Raw genomic sequence first — 22,239 nt, 5'->3', positions numbered from 1 at the left:
TTGAAGCCCCAGGTAGTTATTTTACATATATTTATTTGAGTTATTTGTAATCTGTGAATCGGCTTTGAGATACTGAAAATATTCTAGACAAGCATAGCAGGAATTATCAATAAGACCTTGAGTCTTAGAACTTGATATGGTCTTCTGCTTAGAAGTCAAAGAAATTGATACAGATAGATATTGGCTAGCTCATATGCTATGATTTAAAACAAAAATTTTTTTTTAATGTTTATTTATTTTTGAGAGACAGAGTGTGAGCAGGGGAGGGCCAGAGAGAAGTGGGAGAGACACAGAATGTGAAGCAGCCTCCAGGCTCTGAGCTGTCAGCACAGACCCTGACGCTCATGAACCGTGAGATCATGACCTAAGCCGAAGTTGTACGCTCAACCAACTGAGCCCCCAGGCGCCCCACTCATATGCTATGATTGATTGAATTTTAGAAAGCAGCCTTGAACAAGTGTTTACGCCATGAGTCTGACTTGATTTTCTTTCGTTTGATAGGAAAAAGCTCCTCTGTTTCTGAAGAGAAAGGTGAATCTGATGATGATAAACCAAGGAAAGGAGAAAGACGATCATCCAGGGTCAGACAGGTAATTCAAATACCTCTTAAAACATCTATCACCTCTTCGGGTATTGCTTTGGCTATCTTCTCCTTCTCTTCCTCAGACTTTTTCAGAGTTGGTGTCTCTTTAGATTTCTGTAGTTATCTTCTTTCTCGTCTCTCTCTTTTTTTTTTTTTTTTTTTTTGCTTTGGTTTTTTTAATTTAATTAAAAAAAATTTTTTTTTTAACATTTATTTATTTTTGAGACAGAGACAGAGCATGAACGGGGGAGGGTCAGAGAGAGAGGGAGACACAGAATCCGAAACAGGCTCCAGGCTCTAAGCGGTCAGCACAGAGCCTGATGCGGGGCTTGAACTCACGGACCGCGAGATCATGACCTGAGCTGAAGTCGGACGCTTAACCAACTGAGCCACCCTGGTTTTTTTAATTTAGATCTGCTCTGGTGTTCAGATTTCTAAGCAAATCTGCATAGAAGCAAATATATAAAATTAAGCAAATATATAAAAATTAAAACTTAATTGTGAAAATTAACAGGCTGGTCTGTATTTCTAAAATACATTATTAGAAAAGATACAGTTATTTAATTAAAACTTTAAAGCCAGGGGCACCTGGCTGTCTTCAGTCGGTAGAGTATATGACTCTTGATCTTGGGGTTGTGAGTTCAAGCCCCATGTTGGGTGTAGCGATTACTTAAAATCTTTAAAACAAACAAAAAAATTTTAAAGCCATATGATACAGTATTAAGTGAGCAGAATACAAAAGGATATTTGTGGTATAATTATGAGTATGGAAAAGAAATAGTGGGGAAAAAATTAAATATACCAAAACGATAAGAATAATTACATTAAGTGATGATACGTCAGTTCCCCCACCTGCCCTGCTACTTTCTAGATGTTCAGTTTATTTTTATTTATTTATTTTTAATGTTTGTTTATTTTTAAGAGAGAGACAGTGCGAGCAGGGGAGGGGCAGAGAGAGAGGGAATCACAGAACCTGAAGCAGGCTTCAGGCTCTGAGCTGTCAACACATCTGGACGCAGGGCTCAAACTCACAGACCGTGAGATCATGACCTAAGCTGAAGTCCAACACTTAACCAGCTGAGCCACCCAGGCGTCCAAAGACGTTCAGTTTATTTTTAAAGCTTGAAACTAAAAACTAGTAGCAGTTTCATTATTGTATTCCTTTTGGTCACTATTTTGATTCCTGTAACAGCTCGATAAGTCATGCTTGTTTACTGAGACACTTGTTTATGTTGCTGAAAACACGTGTCTTTGAGTTTCTCCTTCCTATGTATATCTTGTGAGATACTTTTTCTCCTCTGTTGTTAGTGAGCAAATATACTTGGAACTATTGTATATCTTTCCTTTCCGGGACACCTGGTTGGCTTAGTGGGTAGAGCATGTGACTCTTAATCTCAGGGTTGTGAGTTTGAGCCCCACTATAGCCATGGAGCCTACTTTAAATAAATAAACAAATAACTATCTTTTTTTTTTTTTTTTTTTTTTTTTTTCAGGCAAGAGCAGCTAAACTCTCTGAGTGCAGCCAGGCTGCTGAGGAGGAAGAGGACCAAGAGGCACCTTCCAGAAATCTGCGGGTCAGAGCAGATCGAAATTTGAAAACAGAGGAGGAAGAAGAAGAGGAGGAGGAAGAGGAGGAAGATGAGGAAGAGGAAGAAGATGATGAGGGACAAAAATCTAGGGATGTACCAGTCCTGAAACAGTTTGAGGAAACAGAAGAGAGGGAAGAGATACCCAAAGCAAAACCAGAGGAGGTGATAGATGAGAGATCCCAAACCATAAGATCCCAGGAACAGGAGGGGTTAGAGAGAGGAGGGAGAGTTACAAGGTCCCAGGAGGAGGCCAGAAGAAGTCATATGGCCAGACATCAGCAGGAGAAAGAGATGAAAACAGTTTCTTCTCTTGAGGAGGAAGAAAAGGAAGTAAACATTTTAAAAGGCTTCGAGGAAAAATCGAAATCCCCCTCCCCTCCTCGACTGACTGAAGATCTGGAGAAGGCCCCTCTTGTGCTACAACCAGAGCAAAATGCCAGTGAGGAGGAAACTCCCCCACCCTTACTTACCAAGGAAGCATCTTCTCCACCGTCTAATACACAACTCCAGAGTGAAGAAGAAATAGAGCCCATGGAAGGCCCAGCTCCCCCTGTCCTCATTCAGCTGTCTCCTCATAATACAGATGCTGAGGCCAGGGAGCTATTAATATCTCAGCATACTGTCCAGTTGGTGGGAGGCCTGTCTCCTTTGTCCAGTCTTGCAGACACCAAAGCAGAATCTCTAGCAGAGAAAGTGCCAGAGGAGAGTGTCCTGCCTCTAGTTCAGAAAAGCACACTAGCTGAATGCTCAACCCAGAAGGGTCTTGAAACTGAGTCAGAAAAATCTGCTCAGCCACTCCCTCTAAAAATTGAGGAATTAGCACCGGCCAAAGGGATCACTGAGGAATCTCTGAAACAGCTGTCTTTGGAACAGAAGGAAGGCAGAAGGGCTTCTCATACTCTTCTCCCAAGCCACAGATTGAAACAGTCAGCTGACTCATCCTCAAGCCGGTCCTCCTCTTCATCCTCCAGTTCTAGATCAAGATCCCGCTCTCCTGACAGCTCAGGCTCTCAATCTCACTCATCTCCAAGATCCAAGCAGAGAGATGGATCTCGGGCACGTACTCACACCAACCCTCGTGGTAGATCTGAGATGGACTCCAGATCAACGTCAGAGTCCAGGTCACGTTCCCGTTCCCGTTCAGCGTCAAGCAACAGCAGAAAAGTAAGTGTGGGAGAATCTTGGGTGCATTGATGTTTTTTTATCTTGTACTCCAGTGTTTTTCAACCCCAGGAGAACCTATTATAATTCCTGGCAGGAATGGGAAAAACTACTTTTACTCCCAAGGTCACTTTCCTATCATCTCTGAGTCTGATTTTCAACCCATTGATCCCTAGAGTTCTTTTTCATTTTTTGAGTCCCTTTGATTCTGAAGTTGAATCATTTACCCGTCTTCTTCACTAGACTGTAAACTTGAGGACATGGACATGCCTTTTTACATGTGTATTCTAGTATCCCAGCATCTCAGCACCTTAGTTGGAACTTAATAAATAATTTGGCAAATACTCTAGGAAGTCCAAGAGATCACTAACTCAAACAGGAATAAACATAAGAGACAGAAGGGTCTATAGTATTAAACTGAGTCAGCAGAAATTGGAAAACTCAGTGATGTACTAAATACATAATCATATAAAATAATTTGCTTTATGTGCTTCATTTCTTTAGTCTCTGAGCCCTGGAGTCTCCAGAGACAGCAGCACCAGCTACACTGAAACCAAAGATCCCTCTTCTGGTCAGGAGGTTGCAACTCCACCAGTGCCACAACTGCAGGTCCTTGAGCCAAAGGAGAGGACTTCCACCTCATCCTCTATTCGAATGAGGCGTTTAAGCCAACCTGAGCCAGCCGAAAAGCATGTGACCCAGAGGTTACAACCTGAGCGGGTAGGCTGTTATGCCCCCTCCCTAGTGGGAGATGGAGGATTAGGCATGATTTTCCCTTTTGTGTTAGCTGTAAAACTGAAAGGTCGGTCTGGATAAGGTTCGATAGAAACGTTGATATTTGGGGATACATGGAAGATTCCACTGAACTCCGTTCCGGCTCCCTGGTTCATGAAAGCTCTATGTGAGGCTAAGCAGCAAGGTTCTCATCTCTAGGGCTCCCAGAGTCACTTCTGTAGAATGTCTCCTTTTTTTCTGCCCCAAAGGAAGCCTTTTCTCAGTTCTCTCAAAAAAATTCTAATAAAATGATTGCTGGCATAGAAATTCTTGAAGTGGCATTCCATTCCACTTTCTAAACTAAAATAATGAAGATATATAGGGCTAAGTGTGGAGCTGCTACTGTGTAAGTCCTGCTCTGCCTTTTACCAGCTCCAGGTTAAAGAAAAGGAACCAAGCAGATTTAAGTACGTTGCTATGTTGTTTTGCTATGTTTGTCCTGACAGGGGAGCCCAAAGAAGTGTGAAGCTGAAGAGGCAGAGCCACCAGCTGCCACACAGCCCCAAACCTCAGAGACCCAGACTTCTCACCTACCAGAATCAGAAAGGATTCATCACACTGTGTAAGTAATCGATCTTGTCTGGGGTATAACAAGGAACTGGGAGTGAGGGGTAGTTCTTCACTCCCTGGGGTTCTTCGACTACGCAGTCCTAGTTTCCTTTTAAAACAGAAGGCAGAGCTTTATCTGGACAAAGTCTAGGTTTCAGTTGTTACATTAAGAGCTGCCACCAGAATTCTTAAGGTAGTCTGAAAAGTGGTGGTTAGAGCATAAGGAAACCCATTTCTGGGATCCTCTGACCAAAATAGTTAGGTCCTTTAAGGAACAGGCGGTAGGGACTTTGGTTTCCAAACTCAAGACAGTGAGGGAGTTGACTCAGGTCAGCTTAACTCAATCTTTAATTCACATTTACCAGCTACATCTGAACCTGGGAACACAGTTTAATAAAGGATATCAAAAGTCTACTGAGAAAAGCACAGGGGGGTTGCTTTTGAGTTTTCGCTGTTTTCCCTGGTTGTTAGCTGTCTTTTTATTAAGCATAATCCATCGTAGTTTTTACTGGATACGATACCGCAAAATATGAAGTGTACATGAAGGAAGTCAGAAGTTTATTTGGGGGCCCCATAAGACCCTTGGATTGATTTTTACCATTTATATAATTTGAACTTTTTATTCCTTGTATTTATTTTTAGAAAAATACAGGTAAGAACAGGTATATCATTCAGTATTCTGAGCTAGGTACTATAAATTAAGAAGCATTTGAACCCAAATTCCTGGCTTCAGAGTCCCATGGGAAATGAAGAGCAAAGCATTGTGGAAATAAGATTGCTTAGCTTTTGGACATCAAGAATCCTGTACTGCTTTAGTGAACATCCTGTGTAGACAGTTAACCTAAAGTTGTTCCATGTTGGTTTTATGTCGTTTTAACACTAATACTATCAGTATGATTTTCCCTTTTATGTAAAAGTCTAATAATTTACTCTCTTATGAGAGTTTCGGACTATCTTGCCTCAGATTTTGGAGGGTGGTGGGCAGGCGATTGATTACCTCATTTCCTTATGACTTTAATACTAGTTTCGTACTCTTTATCTGTATAGTTTTTGCCTTGGGATATACCCTTGCTGCTGTTCAGTCTAATGGTCTTGCCTCTGCTGCCATCTTGTGGCCATTTTTTGGTTTGAATGTCAAAAGTTCACTCGACTTTGAAAAGTTTTTGTTTTTCCCTTTGGGGATGGGTACATTATCCTTTGGAGAGGGGTTTTTCTTCTAGGACCATAAAGTGAAAACCCAGCGGATTCTGGAAGGTGTTCAGGATTCCCCAGCTACACCATCGATGAGGAAATGGGGTGACAGCTTCCCTTCCATATCCATCAAGCAGAGATAATACCTGCCCTCCTCTACCCCATCCCATGGGGGGGGTACAGCATGTCCTTTGTGTAATGGCAGTTTCAAAGTAGGTGTTGACAACTTGCTACTAATTGGGCCTGAGGAACTGCCTCCTATGCACCTTGAGAGGCAAGTAATTTTCTGAAAAGGTTTTGTTTGCCCTAATATTCAGTTGGTCTGTGAGATCCTGGCTACAAAACGGCACTTGATGCCATTTTGAAACATCTTTATTTCTGTACTTTTGCATGTAAGCCTGGGACAAGTGAAGCTTGGAGTTTTTCTCCCCACATAAAGGTGGCTTTGATCTTTCATTTTACAACTGAGGCAAGCAATCTAGTTATATTGATTCCAACAAGGTGATAGGCAAGTGGCACCTTGGGCAAATACTGAGATTGTCCATTGTTGCCTAGGCAAGCTTCAGTGGAGCAGCCTATAGATTAGAAATGCAATCTGGCCTCAGGAGTAACTCACACACATCCCCTTTACTTACTTTCCCTCTGCCTGTCTTCCAGATGGTCTGTTCAGCAGCCTAATAAAAAGACATGCCCAACGGCCAAAACCTGTAGGCTATTCTGGCATTGGATTTGATAAATGAATCTTTAAGAAAAGTTTGCCTACATTTCTGGAGGCTCAACCGAATCACAACACTCCTCCTAGTCCTTCACCCCTCTAGAGTCCTAGTGTTCAGCCTGCTGACCACTGGGGCCCCTGGCCAATTTTAAAAGTGGGATCAGCAGTGCTAAATGGAAAAGACTATTTGTGGCTTAACCTTGGTTTTCCAGTGTGTCTCAACAAGAGAGCTAGGGCCTGTTGATTCAGTAAAGTGTTAAAAAAAAAAAAAAAAAAAAGACTTCATGGACCTCTCAGCACCTGGAAGAAATTGCCTAACTTTTTCTGTGCTTTGTTAAATCTATTCTGATTGTGTCCTGAGGAATTCTAAATTTATGAGGTAAGGTATCTTGTCATTGCTTGGAATAGTAATTTGTGAGCCCTCAGTCCTATTTCAGTTGGGCTATGTTCCAAAATCCAATCTTTGCCTGCTATGGATATAACAAAAATGTCCTCAGACAGCAGAAAATAATGCTACTCTCTTTTACATTAAAAAAATAGAGGGGAAATAAGAACTTTCGTGTGGGCAGCTGTATCATCCAGCAGTAGTTAATTCAAACTTGAATTTTTCTGAATACAACCTTCCTGAGGACACAACCCTTGCAGGCAATAGCAGTTTTGGACTTTTGGCTTGCCTGAGTATGAAGGAAGGAAATGGTCCTTTAAGCCAGTATGACAGCGTAATGGTTACTCTCCAGGGGACCTACAGTGCCAGTATGCAAATGATGCATAATTTTAAAAAGTAAAATGTATTATTCTCAATAGCGTTCGCTCACTGAGAAATGAGGATCTAAAGACATAATTCCCCAAATCATTCTGTTCTTGGTTATCTTGGAACTAGTATGCTCCTACAGGATTATGTATTTAAGTTTCACTGCCTGGGAGTAGTCACATCCCGTTATTTCTTAGTAAGTTTCATATCAGGTCTTCAGCTCATGAATGTTCTACAGTAACTAAAATTGAGACATGTATGCCTGTAGAAATTTCCTTTCCCATCAGTTTCTCTGAATCTTGATATGAACTATATAATATGTTACTATTCTCCAAGTAGTTCGGTTCTTTTCTTCTGGCCTACAAATGCTTTGTGTGCTCTTTAATTATAGATAGATATCTCCGACCCCCAGCCCCCATGCAGTTTCACAGATTTTTCAAAGATCTCAGAAATATTTGTGCAAGAACTTGATGTGGGAAGGGAGATGCCTGGATGCTTTTTGTCTAAAAGGGGCTACAAAGAAAAGCTGCATGGGGCTCTGACAAGTAGCTAACAAGGTTTTGGGACTGGGCCTGCAAGTAGATTGAGCCCCTTTGGGGGGCAATTCGAAGGATTCATCTTTTTTTATGAAAATAAAGTCTTGGGAATCTTGGATTCCACAGAGTTTTTTGTGGGGAAATAGATGGCACAAACTCACTGTGTCTTAAGAAAGCCAAGGATAACATGGTAAAATTCTTATTCTTGAAAAAACGAGATAGAATTTCCAAGAAAGAAATATTCTTCCTGCAAGGAAGCCACTTCTGGAGAGGCATATTGGCAGCCCAAACTATTTTAGGACATTTGATGGACAGGGAACATTTATCTGAGGATGTTGGAAGCTAACATTCTTCGTGAGGTAACGTTTTCTGTAGGAATTCCATCTACAATAATTTTTAAGAAGAAAACTTAGGGGTGCTTGTCTGGCTCAGTCAGTAGAGGGTGTGACTCTTGATCTGGAGTCAAGAATTTGAGCCCCACGTTGGGCATAGAGCTTTAAAAAAAAAGAGGAAGAAAACTTTTAGTTCAGCAAGCAATGATTTTTTTTTTTAATGTTTATTTTCTTATTTGGGGGGGGTGGGGGAGGGGCAGAGAGAGAAAGAATCCCAAGCAGTTGTCCTTGCTGCTAGCGCAGAGCCCAACATGGGGCTTGAACTCTGAACCGTGATAACATGACCTGAGCCGAAATCAGGAGTTAGATGCTTAACTGACTGAGCCACCCAGGTGCCACTCAGCAAGCAATTATTAAAATGTCCTCCTGGTACCCCCAGTGACAGTCTTAAATATTTATGGAGCATTTCTTTGTGTTAGGCCCTGGGCTAGGGATGTAGCCCCTGACCTTGAGGAACCCTGCAAGGTGGAGGTGAGGGGCAAGTCAACCAGCGGTTATTATACAGAGTGATGAGGTCTTTGCTGAAAACCTGTCAGACCAACTACCGAATACCTTCACGTCAGAGAAAAAGCAGTCTACTCTTTGAGAAAACTCAGAAAAAGTTCCATAGGTGGCATCAAATGAGATAATGACCTATTAAATGTACATGTGTTTATGTATATCTTTACCTTGACTTGGAGTCAAAAGTCATCCAAGCCAGGCTCTTAAGGGCGAACTCATCACACTTCCATGAGATAGGTATTATTGTTATCCCCACTTTACAGATTAAGAAAGAGATACACAGAATCAGAGATTTGCCCAAAATCACAGAACTTGTATGGGAGCTGGGGCAGGCCATGACTAGGCCCTAGCCAGTTTGACTGCAGAGCTCTCAGTCTTACTGGGCAGACAAGGACCACTAAGTGAAAGGAAATGTGTAATGTGTAAACATGACCGCTTTAGCATGTGGTTGGCATGTATGAGATTTTAAGCATTGGGGAGTAAGTTTTATTCCTAGCTAAAAGCTCTGGTATTACAGATGAGATAATACCAAGCTTTTGGTTAAGTACCCAGGAGCTTGTCTTAGTGTTAAACCTCTGCTGCCACTAGGACACAAAAGGAGCACCTTTGCATTCAACAAAGCAGTGTTTTTTAACATCTCCTGAGTGCTTTGTTTGAATGGTTAGAGTCAGCTTCCTATTTCACATGTAGTCTGGTGAAGATGCCCATGATTAATAGTTTCTGTTTAGTTCCTAAACGCTTTCGGCCCAACAGATATCCCCCCACCCCTGCCCCAGGTAACTGCTGTCTTCAGTTTCTCATCTACTTCAAGCCTTCACCTTGGAGTCCTTGCTCCAAAATGTGGCCTTCGTGCTACAGCTACCCAAGGTCCCCCTTGCCCTGTTTATCCTTTTCCTTTCTGGCTCCAGTGGACCCCGGGGAAGGGTGACCTTATTAAAGACTCTTTGAAACAAAGTTGTCTGTCATCTCTTTAGAGACACCTCTCCCCCTCTCTACTGGTAACTCAAAAAGGAACTATCTCTGCTATCCACTCCTCCCACCATCCCTAGAGAAAGGACAGGTTGGAGTAATAACACGTGGTCATTGCTTGGGGTGAGCAGCTAGCTAGCTGCTATAGTGATTGGATAGTGCCAGTTCTCATCCCACCTCCCTGCCATGAACAGCTGACTGGCTTCTAGGATGGGGGGGGAGGTAGACACATAAAAAATTGCTCAGGACCCTCCATTCTGCGTCTCTTTCAACTTTGGCTTTGTTGTCTTCCTTTAATCATTTTTCACTCCCAGCTCTGCTGTTTCCCTTCCATCTATTCTCTGGAATCTTCCAAGCAAGCCACTGTAACTTTGTATGCCCTCTCCACCCAGCCCCCTCCTCCTCCCCCTGGGAAGACAAGGAGAGCGCACCCTCTCCCTGTGGGGATAGGCCTGGGTAGCTGTTGTAACCTGAGAAAAGAAGGAAAAAGGCCAGGCCTATTGAGCCAGCAGTGAGCTCCCTGTGGCCTGCCAGAGGATAAGAACCTTGCTCACTCAGCGCCCTCCCTTTTTTCTTTCCCCTCCCCTGCTGCAGCAGGGCCCTCCCCCATCCGCACACACGGGCTGCTGGGTAAGTGGCAAGATGGCTCCCCTGCATGTCTCCGGCTGATCGCCGCCGCTCCGCCAATACAATAGAGCCAGCCACTACCAGCAGCCTGGCCCTCTTCCTCCTCCTTCTCCAGAGAGACCAATCCAGCCGAACTCGGGGTTTGCCGTGAGGACTTAACGCTTATCTCTTAAAAGCCAGATCTATTTTAGCCTCCCCTCACCACCACCACCACCACCACCACCTCCCCTTCCATTTACCATTTTTTGGATCCCCAGTTGCTGCATCTCGATTTTCTCTCTCTGGATCGGGTGGCTGGGGAGGAGGTGGTGGGCTCTTGGGACAAGGAAGGTGTTGTGGTTTTTTGGTTGTGTTTTTTTTTTTTTATAATTTTTTAGGATTTTTTTTCTTTGGTTTTTGTTATTTCTTCCATTCCAGAAAGGGATAAACAGCACTTCCAGGGGGAGAAAAAAAATCATGTTATCAGAAAGCAAAGAAGGGTGAGAGCCTCACATTTCCATGTATCCCTTTACCCCACCACTTTAGCCCACCTCATCTTCCTTCTCTTCCCCATGGCTTTCATTCCGTCTTTCGTTTTGGTTTGTTTTCAATCACTCTGCTTTCCCTCTTTGTCCTTCCTGCCTGATTTCTAATTGGCCCAACTTGCCCTCTCCGTGTGGGAAATAGGTATTTTTGGGATAAGTCTTTTCTTTAGATTTAGGCAGTTGAATCGCGTGTTTCTGTGGGGGCCGGTTAGCTGGGGGCACAGTTCCGATTTTCCCCTCCCCCTTCCCATGCATCCCTCCCTGCCTGCTCTGGGGAGGCTGTTCTGACCTCTGAGTGTCAGTCAGCCCGTTGGGAATGCTGAATTTTCTGGTGGTGGTTATCGGTGGGGGGCTTGGTTTGCCCTCTCCTGAGTCTTAGGCTCCTGCTCATCTTAATTTGGGGGAACCCAAACACTGGGAACCCCAGTGTTTGGTGGTAGTGGGGGTGAGGTTAGAGATAGAAGTTAGGGATGAAAACAGAAAAAGGGGATGGAAAGATAGTTTATCTGAAGTGAATCTCTGGGATTCATTGCCTGAAATGGGAGCTAACTTGTGTGATTCAGAGTGGGCGTAGGGGGATTCAATATTGGGGGGGCGATACATGGTGTGGGGGGAGGGTGTGTCTTGACTAGGAGGCCTGCTCTCTTTATCTCTTGGAAGTTGGAATGAGGGAGTGGGAGAAACTGGGCGAAAGCCGAATATAAGAACAATTCCTACACCTCTGAGCAGGTAAAAGTGGCCTGATTCTTCTCTGAGCTTTCAAACTCCAGCAATTGTAGCTTTTTCTTTTTGGATGACAGAGGGTCCTTGTTGAAGCTTGAACCTTCATCAGCCCTGCTTTCCCTGCAGCCCCCTCCCCCACATTTCTCCATTCCTGATGTTTCCAGATCCTGTGGGTCAGTAGGTTTTATTAAGCAGTTGATTATAATAAACACAAGGTTGGAATCATTTGCCACAGCCACGGACGTTCTTTCTCGTGTTTTTAAGCAGTCAAGCTTCCTTTAATTTCTCATGCAATTTTGTTAAAGATGCCTGTGGCCAGGGGATAGGGAGGCCACAGGATTGTGGGCAAATCACAATGACTTTTGAGGGACTGTTTCAGAGAGGGATGTTACTCCTTTCCATATAAGAGTACTCTGGTGAATTACCTAAAAACAGTTGGGAGTCCTGACCTCACTCATCACACCTTTATCCTATCTCAGCAGTGAGTGGATGTGGATGCTACAATCTGTGCTCTTTTCCCAAAGAAAACAGTTTCTCACTTTTCCTGTGGGGGCATGGTCTCTAGTCTGATCTGAAAAGCAGCCCTCCCAACCCCACCCAAGTGATGAGGCATGGGGGTTTCCTGACCCAAAACCTAACGTCTTGCTCTCTCTTCCCCTTGGTTCTTTCCTGCCCTTCCCTCCGTACCTCTCCCCATACTGTCAGTGAGGAGAAGGAGGAAGTGACCATGGACACAAGTGAAAACAGACCTGAAAATGAGGTTCCAGAACCCCCCGTGCCTATTGCAGACCAAGTCAGCAATGATGACCGCCCAGAGGGCAGTGCCGAAGATGAGGAGAAGAAAGAGGTAAATTTCCAAGCCACCTGTTGGGGTGGGCGGGCAGGAACGGGCCTAGGGGAGAGAGTAGACCACTTTGATGATCCCTCTTAACACAGTGGGATAGCTTTAAAAAGAAGGGACTAGACAGACTTGGATCAGGATAAGGGCCAAGGGAGAATTCGCTGGTTTAGCAAGGGAGACCCCTTGTGATGGGGACAGGGCTCATTGGTTCCCCTTTCCCTGTTGGGGAAGTAGTGTAGTGCAGACTGTTGGAAGTTTGTAACGAAAGGAAGCGTCAATTAATGGCCCTTTATCTAAGACCCAGGCCCAGCTTTCCCTGCTACCCTCTCAAGCTTCTCCCTGTAGTAACTGTTAGCTTTCCCTCCTTTTTAAAAGCCTGTGGGAGTTCAACGCCATCTAGTGGGCTGTGGTGGTTCTCAGCTGACCAGCCATGCTGAGGAATTTTTGTTCCTCCTCTGCCCTCTAGTGGTCATATTGCAGAGATCTAGCTACTTAAGCCAGCACTTGGGTGAGCCCGGAGGCCCCTTCTCCATTTCTCTGACCCCTCTACTTCCTTTTTTTGGCATATATATTATCTTGTGTCCTGCACCCAATTCAGGGGGTTCCCCCCATCAGAGCCAGCGAAGTCTTCTTGGCTCTTAAAGTAATAGAGAAGGAGTTAGCTGGGTTTGGGAGTGGGTTAACAGGATGGGAGGGACTGTCGTGTGTGTAGCCTTTCTTTGGTGTGTGTTGCGGGGGTGGGGGCCGGTGAAAGTGATTTGATGTGCAGAATATTATTTATTACAAGGTCCTTCTTCCCCGTAAAACTTTGTCCAAGTACCTCATGTACGGTAATCCGCCCGTAAAATAAAACCCTGCCCAACTGGCCAATCGCTGATGCCGCCTCTTCCTCTGGACCCACCCGCTGCTACTGAGCTGCCCAATCAGAGCCGAGTCTGCTATCCAGGTGTCTTGGCCAGAGGGGGGCATGTATATGGGATCCTGTGATGGGCCCCCTTTTGCCTCCCTGCCTTGCTTACATCAGGGGGCCAAGAAGAGCACTGTTCTGGAGAGACTTGTATTGAGAAAGCAAAAAACATTTGGAAAGGGGTGGACTTGCATCATCTCCCTATTTGGGACACCCCAAGAAGAGCTTGTGTCAGTGCTGGGGCGCCTGCCCACATGCCCTTAACCCTTTTGAGGACTGTGGGTTGCCTTGTTTGCTGCAGACTGTTGGGATCCCCATCTAGGGCACCAAGACCTCCTAAAGAGTCAATGTTTGTGATCACAGTGCCATGCTGTAAAATTCCAAGTGGAGGCTCTCGGCTTAAGCTGTGACGACTAGGAACCCTGCAGAGAAGTCTAGGGTTTGAGCCCAGGGATTTAATGCTGATGACAGCCCAGCCATGTATCACCACTTGCTCATCAGAAGGACTTTCCTTTGGTCCCTGTTGTCCATGGTGAAGGGCAGCATGTTGGTTGCTCCGGCTTCTCCTCCATCCCTGGAGGCAGGGCCTCATCCATCCACCTGACTGGAACCACTGTCTCAGCTGGAGTCCCTGAGGAGATGCCACACACAACTCTCAGAAGAAAAGTATTCTGACCTTGCTGCTGAATGTGTGCCAGGTCCTGGGGCTGTCCACCTACTACCCCCAGCCTGCCTTCATCAGAGGCTCCATGATCCCACTCGGTGAGAGGACCCCCTCCCCATTTACAGGCAGAGGAGAAAGGGACTCTGGAGTCATCACCTGGATTCCAAGTGTTGGGTGGTGGTATTGCCGCATCTTGCCACTGGTGGACATAGGGTCCTGCCTGCCTGTCACGATAAAAGGCCAGGACTATTCCTGCTACTCACAGGCCATCTCGTCAGGGACTGCAAGATGATGCCCCTACAGGGCTGGGACTGATGTCTCTGCCCCCTTTCCCCCCGTACCCCTCGCTGAGCCTGGCCACCACCAGTGAACTGTCTTGACATCATGGAAACTGGGCAGCGTCCCCCCACACGTTTTCCTCCCGCCCCCCCTGCGCCCCTGGGAGGACTCTGGCAGTGCCGTGCTGACCACCACGCCGTGCGCCCACCTTTTTTGCCAACCCAACCCCCCACCAATTGCACAGCGCCTAGCAGGGAGGGCTCATTCTGATTGGACCGGCGGTTGACTAGATACAGTACACAGTGAGGTGCGATTGGCTGAACTGAAGATCCCAGGTGTGAGATGGTACCTGGAACATTTGTCATATTCCTAGTTATTTTCTTCTTTATTTTCTTCTTCTTTTTATTTAATATTTTATTTTAATTATTTTCTTTTTCTTTATTTTTCTGATTTCTTTATTGGATTTATTTATTTGGTTCATGTTTTTCCTGTTTTAATTAAGACCTCTTTTTTTTTTTTTTTTTTTTTTTTTTCTCACTAACTTACCCATCGAGAGCGGCCCGGCTAGGGGTCAGGCTGGCCCTTAACGGAGACCAAGGAGACTTGGTTAGACGACACAAACGGGGCTGGGGGGTGGATGGGGAAAGGGGATTTCATCAAGAGGGTCCTGCCCTACCCTTTAGAAGGGTGGTAGGTCTTAGTTTTTCCAGAAATAAGCACTGAAATCTCAAAATGCTCTAATCCCCTTTTCTCTCTCTTCCTCTTTTTGCTCTGTCCATAGTCTTTTTCCCACTGAATGTTTCGGGTAGAAATTTGCTCCAAAGCAGGTTTGGGAGTTTCTAGTCCTTGGCAGAGCCCCTAAGCCTTAAGCCCCGGTTGAAAGGAACCAGGAAGGCTCTGCTAGAGCTCTGTACAGTGGTTAGAAAGTCTGAGGCTCCCTGGGGACAATCTGCCCATCATAAAAACCTTTCTGTACCAAAGGCACCTTTAAATTCTTTCTGCTGGCAGTTGACTAGGGAGCCTCATCTCCAGTGGGTCTGGTGCTGCCCTGTAGGGGTGCGGACAGTCTTAACAGTCTGCTGTCCAAGTGACTCACTGCCAGTGTCAGTGGGTGTCAGGCTGGACAGTTATTCCAAAGGTGGTTTTCCTTGTTTCCTCATGTTTTCTGAGAGGACTAGATGACCCAGTTCTGGGCATACCTTATTGGGCTTGGTGTCCTCTTGACCCCTAGAGACCATGGAAGAGGGCATGACCAATGCCTTTAAAGGGCTGGGAGGCTCCTCAATTCCTCTTCCAGCTTATTTCTGGTTAAGCTAATACACAGGTGTGGTATGGACTAGATGACTTTTCCCTGCTGTGATGTTTGATTTTATTTTTTTCTCTAACTTGCATTGATTCTGCTTCGTTTTTGCCGTTTGCCGCTTCTGTTTTGGTCTCTGTCTGTCTCTGTGTCTCTCTCTCTCTGTGTCTTTGGAGCCTATGCTAAGACTGCCCCATCTAACCTCCTTCCCCCCTCTCTGTGGGGTGTGTCTCTTTCTCTTTTTTTTTCCCCCTTTTCTTCTCTATACAGAGCTCGCTGCCCAAATCATTCAAGAGGAAGATCTCCGTTGTCTGTAAGTCTAGCCCCAAATCCCTGATAAAGGTCAAAAGTAACCATAAAATGAGTTTATAGAGAAATAGGTACCCATTCTTTCTCCATGGCATTCTTGGGTCACCTCTTCCCATCCCACTCCCTGTACCCAGCAGATTTCCATCTTGGCCATTTTGTAATTCAAAACTTCAGACAATCCCTGTCATTTTTCCTAGGTCACATTTCTTTCTTAACTAATGAGACACACTGCGAGGTGTCTCACCATTTCCTGTTTAGCCCTACATGCATTTCCTTGTCCAGGTATCTGAACCCTCAGAACCAGGAGTAGGTTTGAGGGATTCCCGTATAATGCTTATCAGTTTATGTTTTCTTCTGAGAGAGAGTCTTAAGAGTGCTCACACCTCAAACAGTAACATTTTTAACATTTTCCCACCAAGAAGTTCTAAATCCATAAAAGCGTAATAAATCTTTGTAACTTAAATATGAGATCATAGTGTGAAAATGAATGTGAAGCATGATTAGATATGTCACAGTCTTAACTTTACTTAGATACTGGTATCACATAGCCGTGTTTTCTTGTATTCATATGTCCTTCTCAGTCTGCCTTCTCCAGTATGTTAGCTGTTTTTGCCACTAAAAGTTTAAACTTCACACCACCCTAGTTACCCATCCCTCATTGCCTTTAGAGATTAGTAGTTTTTATCTGTCAGGAAGTAGCTCCAGTGCTTTTATTGTTCACTCTGAAGCAATGTTTCCCAGTCCCCAAATGAAATTTCCTTAAGTTAACCTTTTACTGAAATTCCAGTCGAAGGCTATCTGTATGTGTTATGGTATGAACCAGCAGAGGACTTGAGACCATCTAACTGTTGGGTCCTGTTTCTTGGGGACAGCAGCTACCAAGGGGGTGCCAGCTGGAAACAGTGACACAGAGGGGGGCCAGCCTGGTCGGAAGCGGCGTTGGGGAGCCAGCACAGCCACCACACAGAAGAAGCCCTCCATCAGTATCACCACTGAATCACTCAAGGTGAGGTGGGAGGAGCCGGGGAAGGGAGGACAAGACACTTTGAGGTGGGAGTAGACACGGGCCCAGTGTAACGGGGTGGGGGGTATCTGTGTCCCAGAGCCTCATCCCCGACATCAAACCCCTGGCGGGGCAGGAGGCTATTGTGGATCTTCATGCTGATGACTCCCGAATCTCTGAGGATGAGACAGAGCGTAATGGTGACGATGGAACACATGACAAGGGGCTGAAAATATGCCGGACTGTCACCCAGGTAAGGCTTCTGCACCCCAGTGTCGGGAGGGGGCAGTGGACTCAGAGCAGGCAACTAAGGTGGAGTCTTAGAAGGGAAATCTGCCATCTGTGCAGAGGGTTGGGTTAATTGCCCTTTTGGATCAACAGACTACCAAATCTAACCTGTTGTCTGTAATAAAGTCATATTGGAACAAGGCTATGCCAACCCATTTATTCTTATCTCTCTGGCTGCTTAAGTGCTAGAACATCAGCGTTGAATAGTTGCAACAGAAACTGTATTACTCACAAGGCCTAAAAATATTATCTTGCCATATACAGAAAAAATTTGCCCATTCCTGTCTTAGTTTTCCTCATGACAATCGAACCATTAATAATCCCAGGATCTGGTGGAAGAGAACTTAATCTTTCTCCTAGTTGAAAGAGCATGCTAGGTTAAATGTACCACCCCTCTTAGGAACAAGAGGCTGAAAAGAATGTGCCAGTTTGGTGTTTAAGAATTCCTCCATTGTCTGATACTTACAGGTAGTACCTGCCGAAGGCCAAGAGAATGGGCAGAGGGAAGAAGAGGAAGAAGAGAAGGAGCCCGAAGCAGAACCCCCTATACCTCCCCAGGTTTCAGTAGAGGTGGCCTTGCCCCCTCCTGTGGAGCATGAAGTAAAAAAAGGTAGGTGAAGCATGCAGTTCTCTGAATTCCCAGAGCACTTTATTTGGACCTCTTTTAAAGCATTTAATGTTTTCTGCCTTTTATTTTAGTATTTTGCATATCTGTTTTACTTCCGCCTCCTTGTTACTAAGCTGCATGAGAGCTAGGTTAGAATCTTTTAATCTCCATAATATGGAGCTTCACTTTGCACATTATAGGTGTTCAGCACATTAGGTGGAAGAGTGACTACGTGGTGGAGAATAAGAGAAAAGAAAGGCATATCAGAGGTAAAAGAGCCAGCATTGCTCCCTGCTGAAAACCGTTTGTGTGCTCTTTTTGATAGTGACTTTAGGAGATACCTTAACTCGACGTTCCATTAGCCAGCAAAAGTCTGGAGTTTCCATTACAATTGATGACCCAGTCCGAACTGCTCAGGTGCCCTCCCCGCCCCGGGGCAAGATCAGTAACATCGTCCACATCTCCAATTTGGTGAGTCGGCGGCGTTGTTTCCCCACAGCACATTGTTCAGTGGTTAAGAGTTTGAGCTTTGGGTTCCTGTTTCTTAGCTTCAGCTCCTAGATCTGTCAGTTATTCACTGAGCAACTGAACTTAATCTCTCACAACCAGTTTCCTCACCTGAAAAATAGGGACAAAGTATCAGCCTGTAAGGTTTGTCTGGAGGATTTGTGGAGGGCCTGGCACATAGTATCTCTGTTACCACTCTTCTCGCTTCCCATGCAAGAGAGTTCCTGACCCCTTTGCCCTCACCCAGACTTTGAAGCTGTCCTCCTGTGCCAGAGATTTGGGGAATCTGAATACTAGTTACAGTGTTGTTCTTGCTTTCTTTAAGACTCTGAAACTTCGTTTTCGCTGGCAGGTGCGTCCCTTTACTTTAGGCCAACTAAAGGAATTGTTGGGACGGACAGGAACTCTGGTGGAAGAGGCCTTCTGGATTGACAAGATCAAATCTCACTGCTTTGTAACGGTGAGGAAAGGATGCTGATCCTCTAGGTTGTGTCATAGATTTCCTTCTGTGACTAATGTGGGTGGAATTGAGGGCCCTGTGGCAAGTGGGAGGGATTGAGGCCTGTTGTGACCCTCCACCTTCTCCCTTCCTCCACCAGTACTCAACAGTAGAGGAAGCAGTTGCCACCCGCACAGCTCTACATGGGGTCAAGTGGCCCCAGTCCAACCCCAAATTCCTTTGTGCTGACTATGCTGAGCAAGAGGAGGTAAGAAACCTAGAGAAAGGAAGGAGGGGCAGGGGAGGCCATTATCTGCTAGAAACCAGCTGAGATCCTGGCCAAACCTGCAGTCATTGAGATTCCTTCTCCCTCTTCTCCCTCCCCCTTGGTTCTTTTGGTTGAACCATGGGGCTCCAAACTCTGTATGCCCTGGTACCTGGGCTCCTTCAGTGGGAGTGATATCATCTCCATCCTGACTGTCCTTGTCCCTCCTCTACCCACAGCTGGATTATCACCGGGGCCTCTTGGTGGACCGTCCCTCTGAAACTAAGACAGAGGAGCAGGGGGTACCACGGCCCCTGCATCCCCCGCCCCCACCCCCAGCCCAGCCACCACAGCATCCCCGGGCAGAACAGCGGGAGCAGGAGAGGGCGGTGCGGGAACAGTGGGCAGAGCGGGAACGGGAAATGGAGCGGCGGGAGCGAACTCGATCAGAGCGTGAATGGGATCGGGACAAAGTTCGAGAAGGGCCCCGCTCCCGATCACGGTCCCGTGACCGCCGCCGCAAGGAACGTGCGAAGTCTAAAGAAAAGAAGAGTGAGAAGAAAGGTACTTAGTGGTGGGGGCATACACACCCGTTAGTAGGGGTCCAAATGGGATGGGACACAGGGTCAGAGGCATAAAGTCTGTCTGACTTGCTTTCTTCCGCTTCAGAGAAAGCTCAGGAGGAACCACCTGCCAAGCTGCTGGATGACCTTTTCCGTAAAACCAAGGCAGCTCCCTGCATCTATTGGCTCCCTCTGACTGACAGCCAGGTGAGTGCTCACCTTCCTGCTCCACTCAGAGTAGCACCCAGTCTTGCCGGCAGTCTGCAGAGAGAGTCACGTGACTAGAGGGTTGAGTAGGCCCAGGTGTTGGCTTAGGATAGTAAGGGGAGAAACTAAGCATCACAGAAAGAGGTAGTTTTAAGAACCACGTGCCAAGTATGCCACAGAGAAGCCAAACCCAAGAGGGTAAAGGTTGACACGAAGACAGGAACTGGGTTTATATAGTTGTGTCAGCCATGCCTCTTGGAAATTGATTTCCGTTAGCCAAGAAATCCATTTTCTTTTTAAAAAAAAATTTTTTTTTAACATTTATTTATTTTTGAGACAGAGAGAGAGCATGAACATTGGAGGGGCGGAGAGAGAGGGAGACACAGAATCTGAAACAGGCTCCAGGCTCCGAGCTGTCAGCACAGAGCCCGACGCAGGGCTCAAACTCACGGACTGTGAGATCATGACCTGAGCCGAAGTCGGACGCTTAACCGACCGAGCCACCCAGGCGCCCCAAGAAATCCATTTTCTAGATTCATCCACTTCTCTGCTTTTTTATTTCTAGGACTTTTTTTTTTTATTATTATTTATTTATTTTGGGCACCTGGGTGGCTCGGTTGGTTCCATGTCTGACTTGAGCTCAGGTCATGATGACACAGTTCAAGAGTTTCAAGCCCCCACATTGGGCTCGCTGTTGTCAGCGCACAGCCCACTTTGGATCCTCTGTCCCCCTCCGCCCCCACCCCTGCCCTGCTTGTGCGCTTGTGCGCTCGCGCTCTCTCTCTCAAAAATAAATTAAGAACATTTTTTTTTTAATTATCTATTTAAGTGATCCCTACACCCCGTGTGGTGCTCAATCTCACAACCCCAGGATCAAGAGTTGCATGCTCTTCTGACTGAACCAGCCAAGCACCACTAGGATTTTTTGCTTTTTACTTGTTTGTTTGTTTGTTTACTTGGATTTTTTGCTTTTTAAATTTAAGTTTCTTAGTGATGGGCCTTTTGGGAATTTGAGGCTGATATTACTCAACTAAACAGAAAAGTGGTTTGTTCACATCTAGGTAGCTAGGGAAATACCAGAGGCCAGGCATGACTGGTGCCACTACCTGTTGTGGGTATAAAAGGTAAAAACTTGAATTAAGACCCCAAGACAAAGAGATGTGATTGCTGACACTTCTTGCTTAACAGCAGAGCTGACAGTGACCCTGAGCTAGGAGGGCAGGGTCCAGATGCAGATAGACAAAGCGGGACTGGCATGAGCAGGGCCAAGATGCCTATTCTCTACATTTGCTGCCTGCTGCAGATTGTTCAGAAGGAGGCAGAGCGGGCTGAACGGGCCAAGGAGCGGGAGAAGCGGCGAAAGGAGCAAGAGGAGGAAGAGCAAAAGGAGCGGGAGAAGGAAGCAGAGCGGGAAAGGAACCGACAGCTGGAGCGGGAGAAGCGTCGAGAGCACAGCAGAGAGAGGGACAGGGAAAGAGAGAGGGAAAGGGAGCGTGACAGGGGTGATAGAGATCGGGATAGGGAGAGGGACCGGGAGCGAGGCAGGGAGAGGGACCGCAGAGACACCAAGCGCCACAGCAGGAGCCGGAGTCGGAGCACACCTGTGCGGGACCGGGGCGGGCGCCGCTAGCTGGGAAAACTTGAGAGGGAGAGCTGCAGGCATCAGCCACCCTGCCCTGGGGGGTTCGAGGCCACAGAGGGATAGGTACAATCTCTACCACCCTATAACCAGGGGTCTTTCACATCTTTTACCCAGTGCTGAAGTATGGCTGCCACCTGTCCCCACATACCAAATGGAGTAGTGGCCATCTTTCCCCCCCAAAGCCCCACCCCCATAACCTATCTCTTGGGAGTTCGCCCTCTTCTCCCTCTCATTTCCCATGATAAATCTGAGAGGGAAGAGCTAGGTTAGGGAGGGAGGTGGTTGGCCCAGAGGCGGGGAACAGCCAGGAGCCCCACACCTCTTTCATTTTTCCTCCCATCCTGCTCACCACCTCCTTTGGGTACTCACACCCCCCTCTTGGGAACAGCCGGGGCCAGGACTGGGTCACCTATGAGCTGAATCAGCATCTCCTCCTGAGTCCCAGGGCCCCTGCAGTTCCCAGTCTCTTCTGTCCTGCAGTCCTTGCCTCTTGCCCACCGGTTCCACTTTATATCCACCTTTTCCTTTTGTTCAATTTTTATTTTTATTTTTTTATTATTAAATGATGTGGTCTATGGAAAATAATAAAAATCTGACTTAGTTTTAACTAGTGTGTGTTACTGGCCTTCCTTGGGCAGGGCGTGGGGGAGAGCCAAATTGAGTTGAAGAGGACTGGTAGCATGGAAGCACCACTGTTTGCACTCCCTACACTTGTTCAGGAAGCCTGCTGCTTCCTGGAGCAGGGAATTCCCGCCCTCCATCTCTGCCTTGGCTGTAACCACGTCGCCACAGAGGATCTAACTCACTGGAGGGCAGAGAGGGGAAGACCCCTG

The 22,239-nt window shown here is 46.2% G+C and overlaps 1 protein-coding gene across 17 annotated transcripts in view; it reads left to right on the top strand.

Annotated features, from left to right (window-relative positions):
* Positions 1–22,013, top strand: part of ACIN1 (apoptotic chromatin condensation inducer 1) — a 34,099-nt gene extending 12,086 nt beyond the window's left edge. For 3 of the 17 annotated variants that reach the window (XM_043555789.1, XM_043555785.1, XM_043555800.1), the window contains 15 exons: positions 502–590; positions 2,077–3,336; positions 3,838–4,053; positions 4,554–4,669; positions 12,291–12,432; positions 15,847–15,889; positions 16,758–16,891; positions 16,989–17,141; positions 17,645–17,786; positions 18,109–18,254; positions 18,643–18,750; positions 18,890–18,997; positions 19,234–19,558; positions 19,664–19,764; positions 21,068–22,013. In XM_043555789.1, the coding sequence (XP_043411724.1) occupies positions 502–590; positions 2,077–3,336; positions 3,838–4,053; positions 4,554–4,669; positions 12,291–12,432; positions 15,847–15,889; positions 16,758–16,891; positions 16,989–17,141; positions 17,645–17,786; positions 18,109–18,254; positions 18,643–18,750; positions 18,890–18,997; positions 19,234–19,558; positions 19,664–19,764; positions 21,068–21,394 (3,410 nt within the window). In that variant the 3' untranslated portion in view covers positions 21,395–22,013. Of the gene's footprint in view, positions 1–501; positions 591–2,076; positions 3,337–3,837; positions 4,054–4,553; positions 4,670–10,204; positions 10,486–12,290; positions 12,433–15,846; positions 15,890–16,757; positions 16,892–16,988; positions 17,142–17,644; positions 17,787–18,108; positions 18,255–18,642; positions 18,751–18,889; positions 18,998–19,233; positions 19,559–19,663; positions 19,765–21,067 lie in introns of those variants that run through there. The other 14 variants (XM_043555788.1, XM_043555792.1, XM_043555787.1 and 11 more) reach the window with 8 other exon arrangements.
* The last annotated feature ends 226 nt before the right edge of the window (positions 22,014–22,239 follow it).

Source organism: Prionailurus bengalensis, chromosome B3, assembly GCF_016509475.1.
Source record: "Prionailurus bengalensis isolate Pbe53 chromosome B3, Fcat_Pben_1.1_paternal_pri, whole genome shotgun sequence".
In the NCBI taxonomy this organism is placed as follows: Eukaryota; Metazoa; Chordata; class Mammalia; order Carnivora; family Felidae; genus Prionailurus; species Prionailurus bengalensis.
The sequence above is the reverse complement of the archived record's forward strand: the minus strand, read 5'-3'. Positions and strand labels throughout refer to the sequence as shown.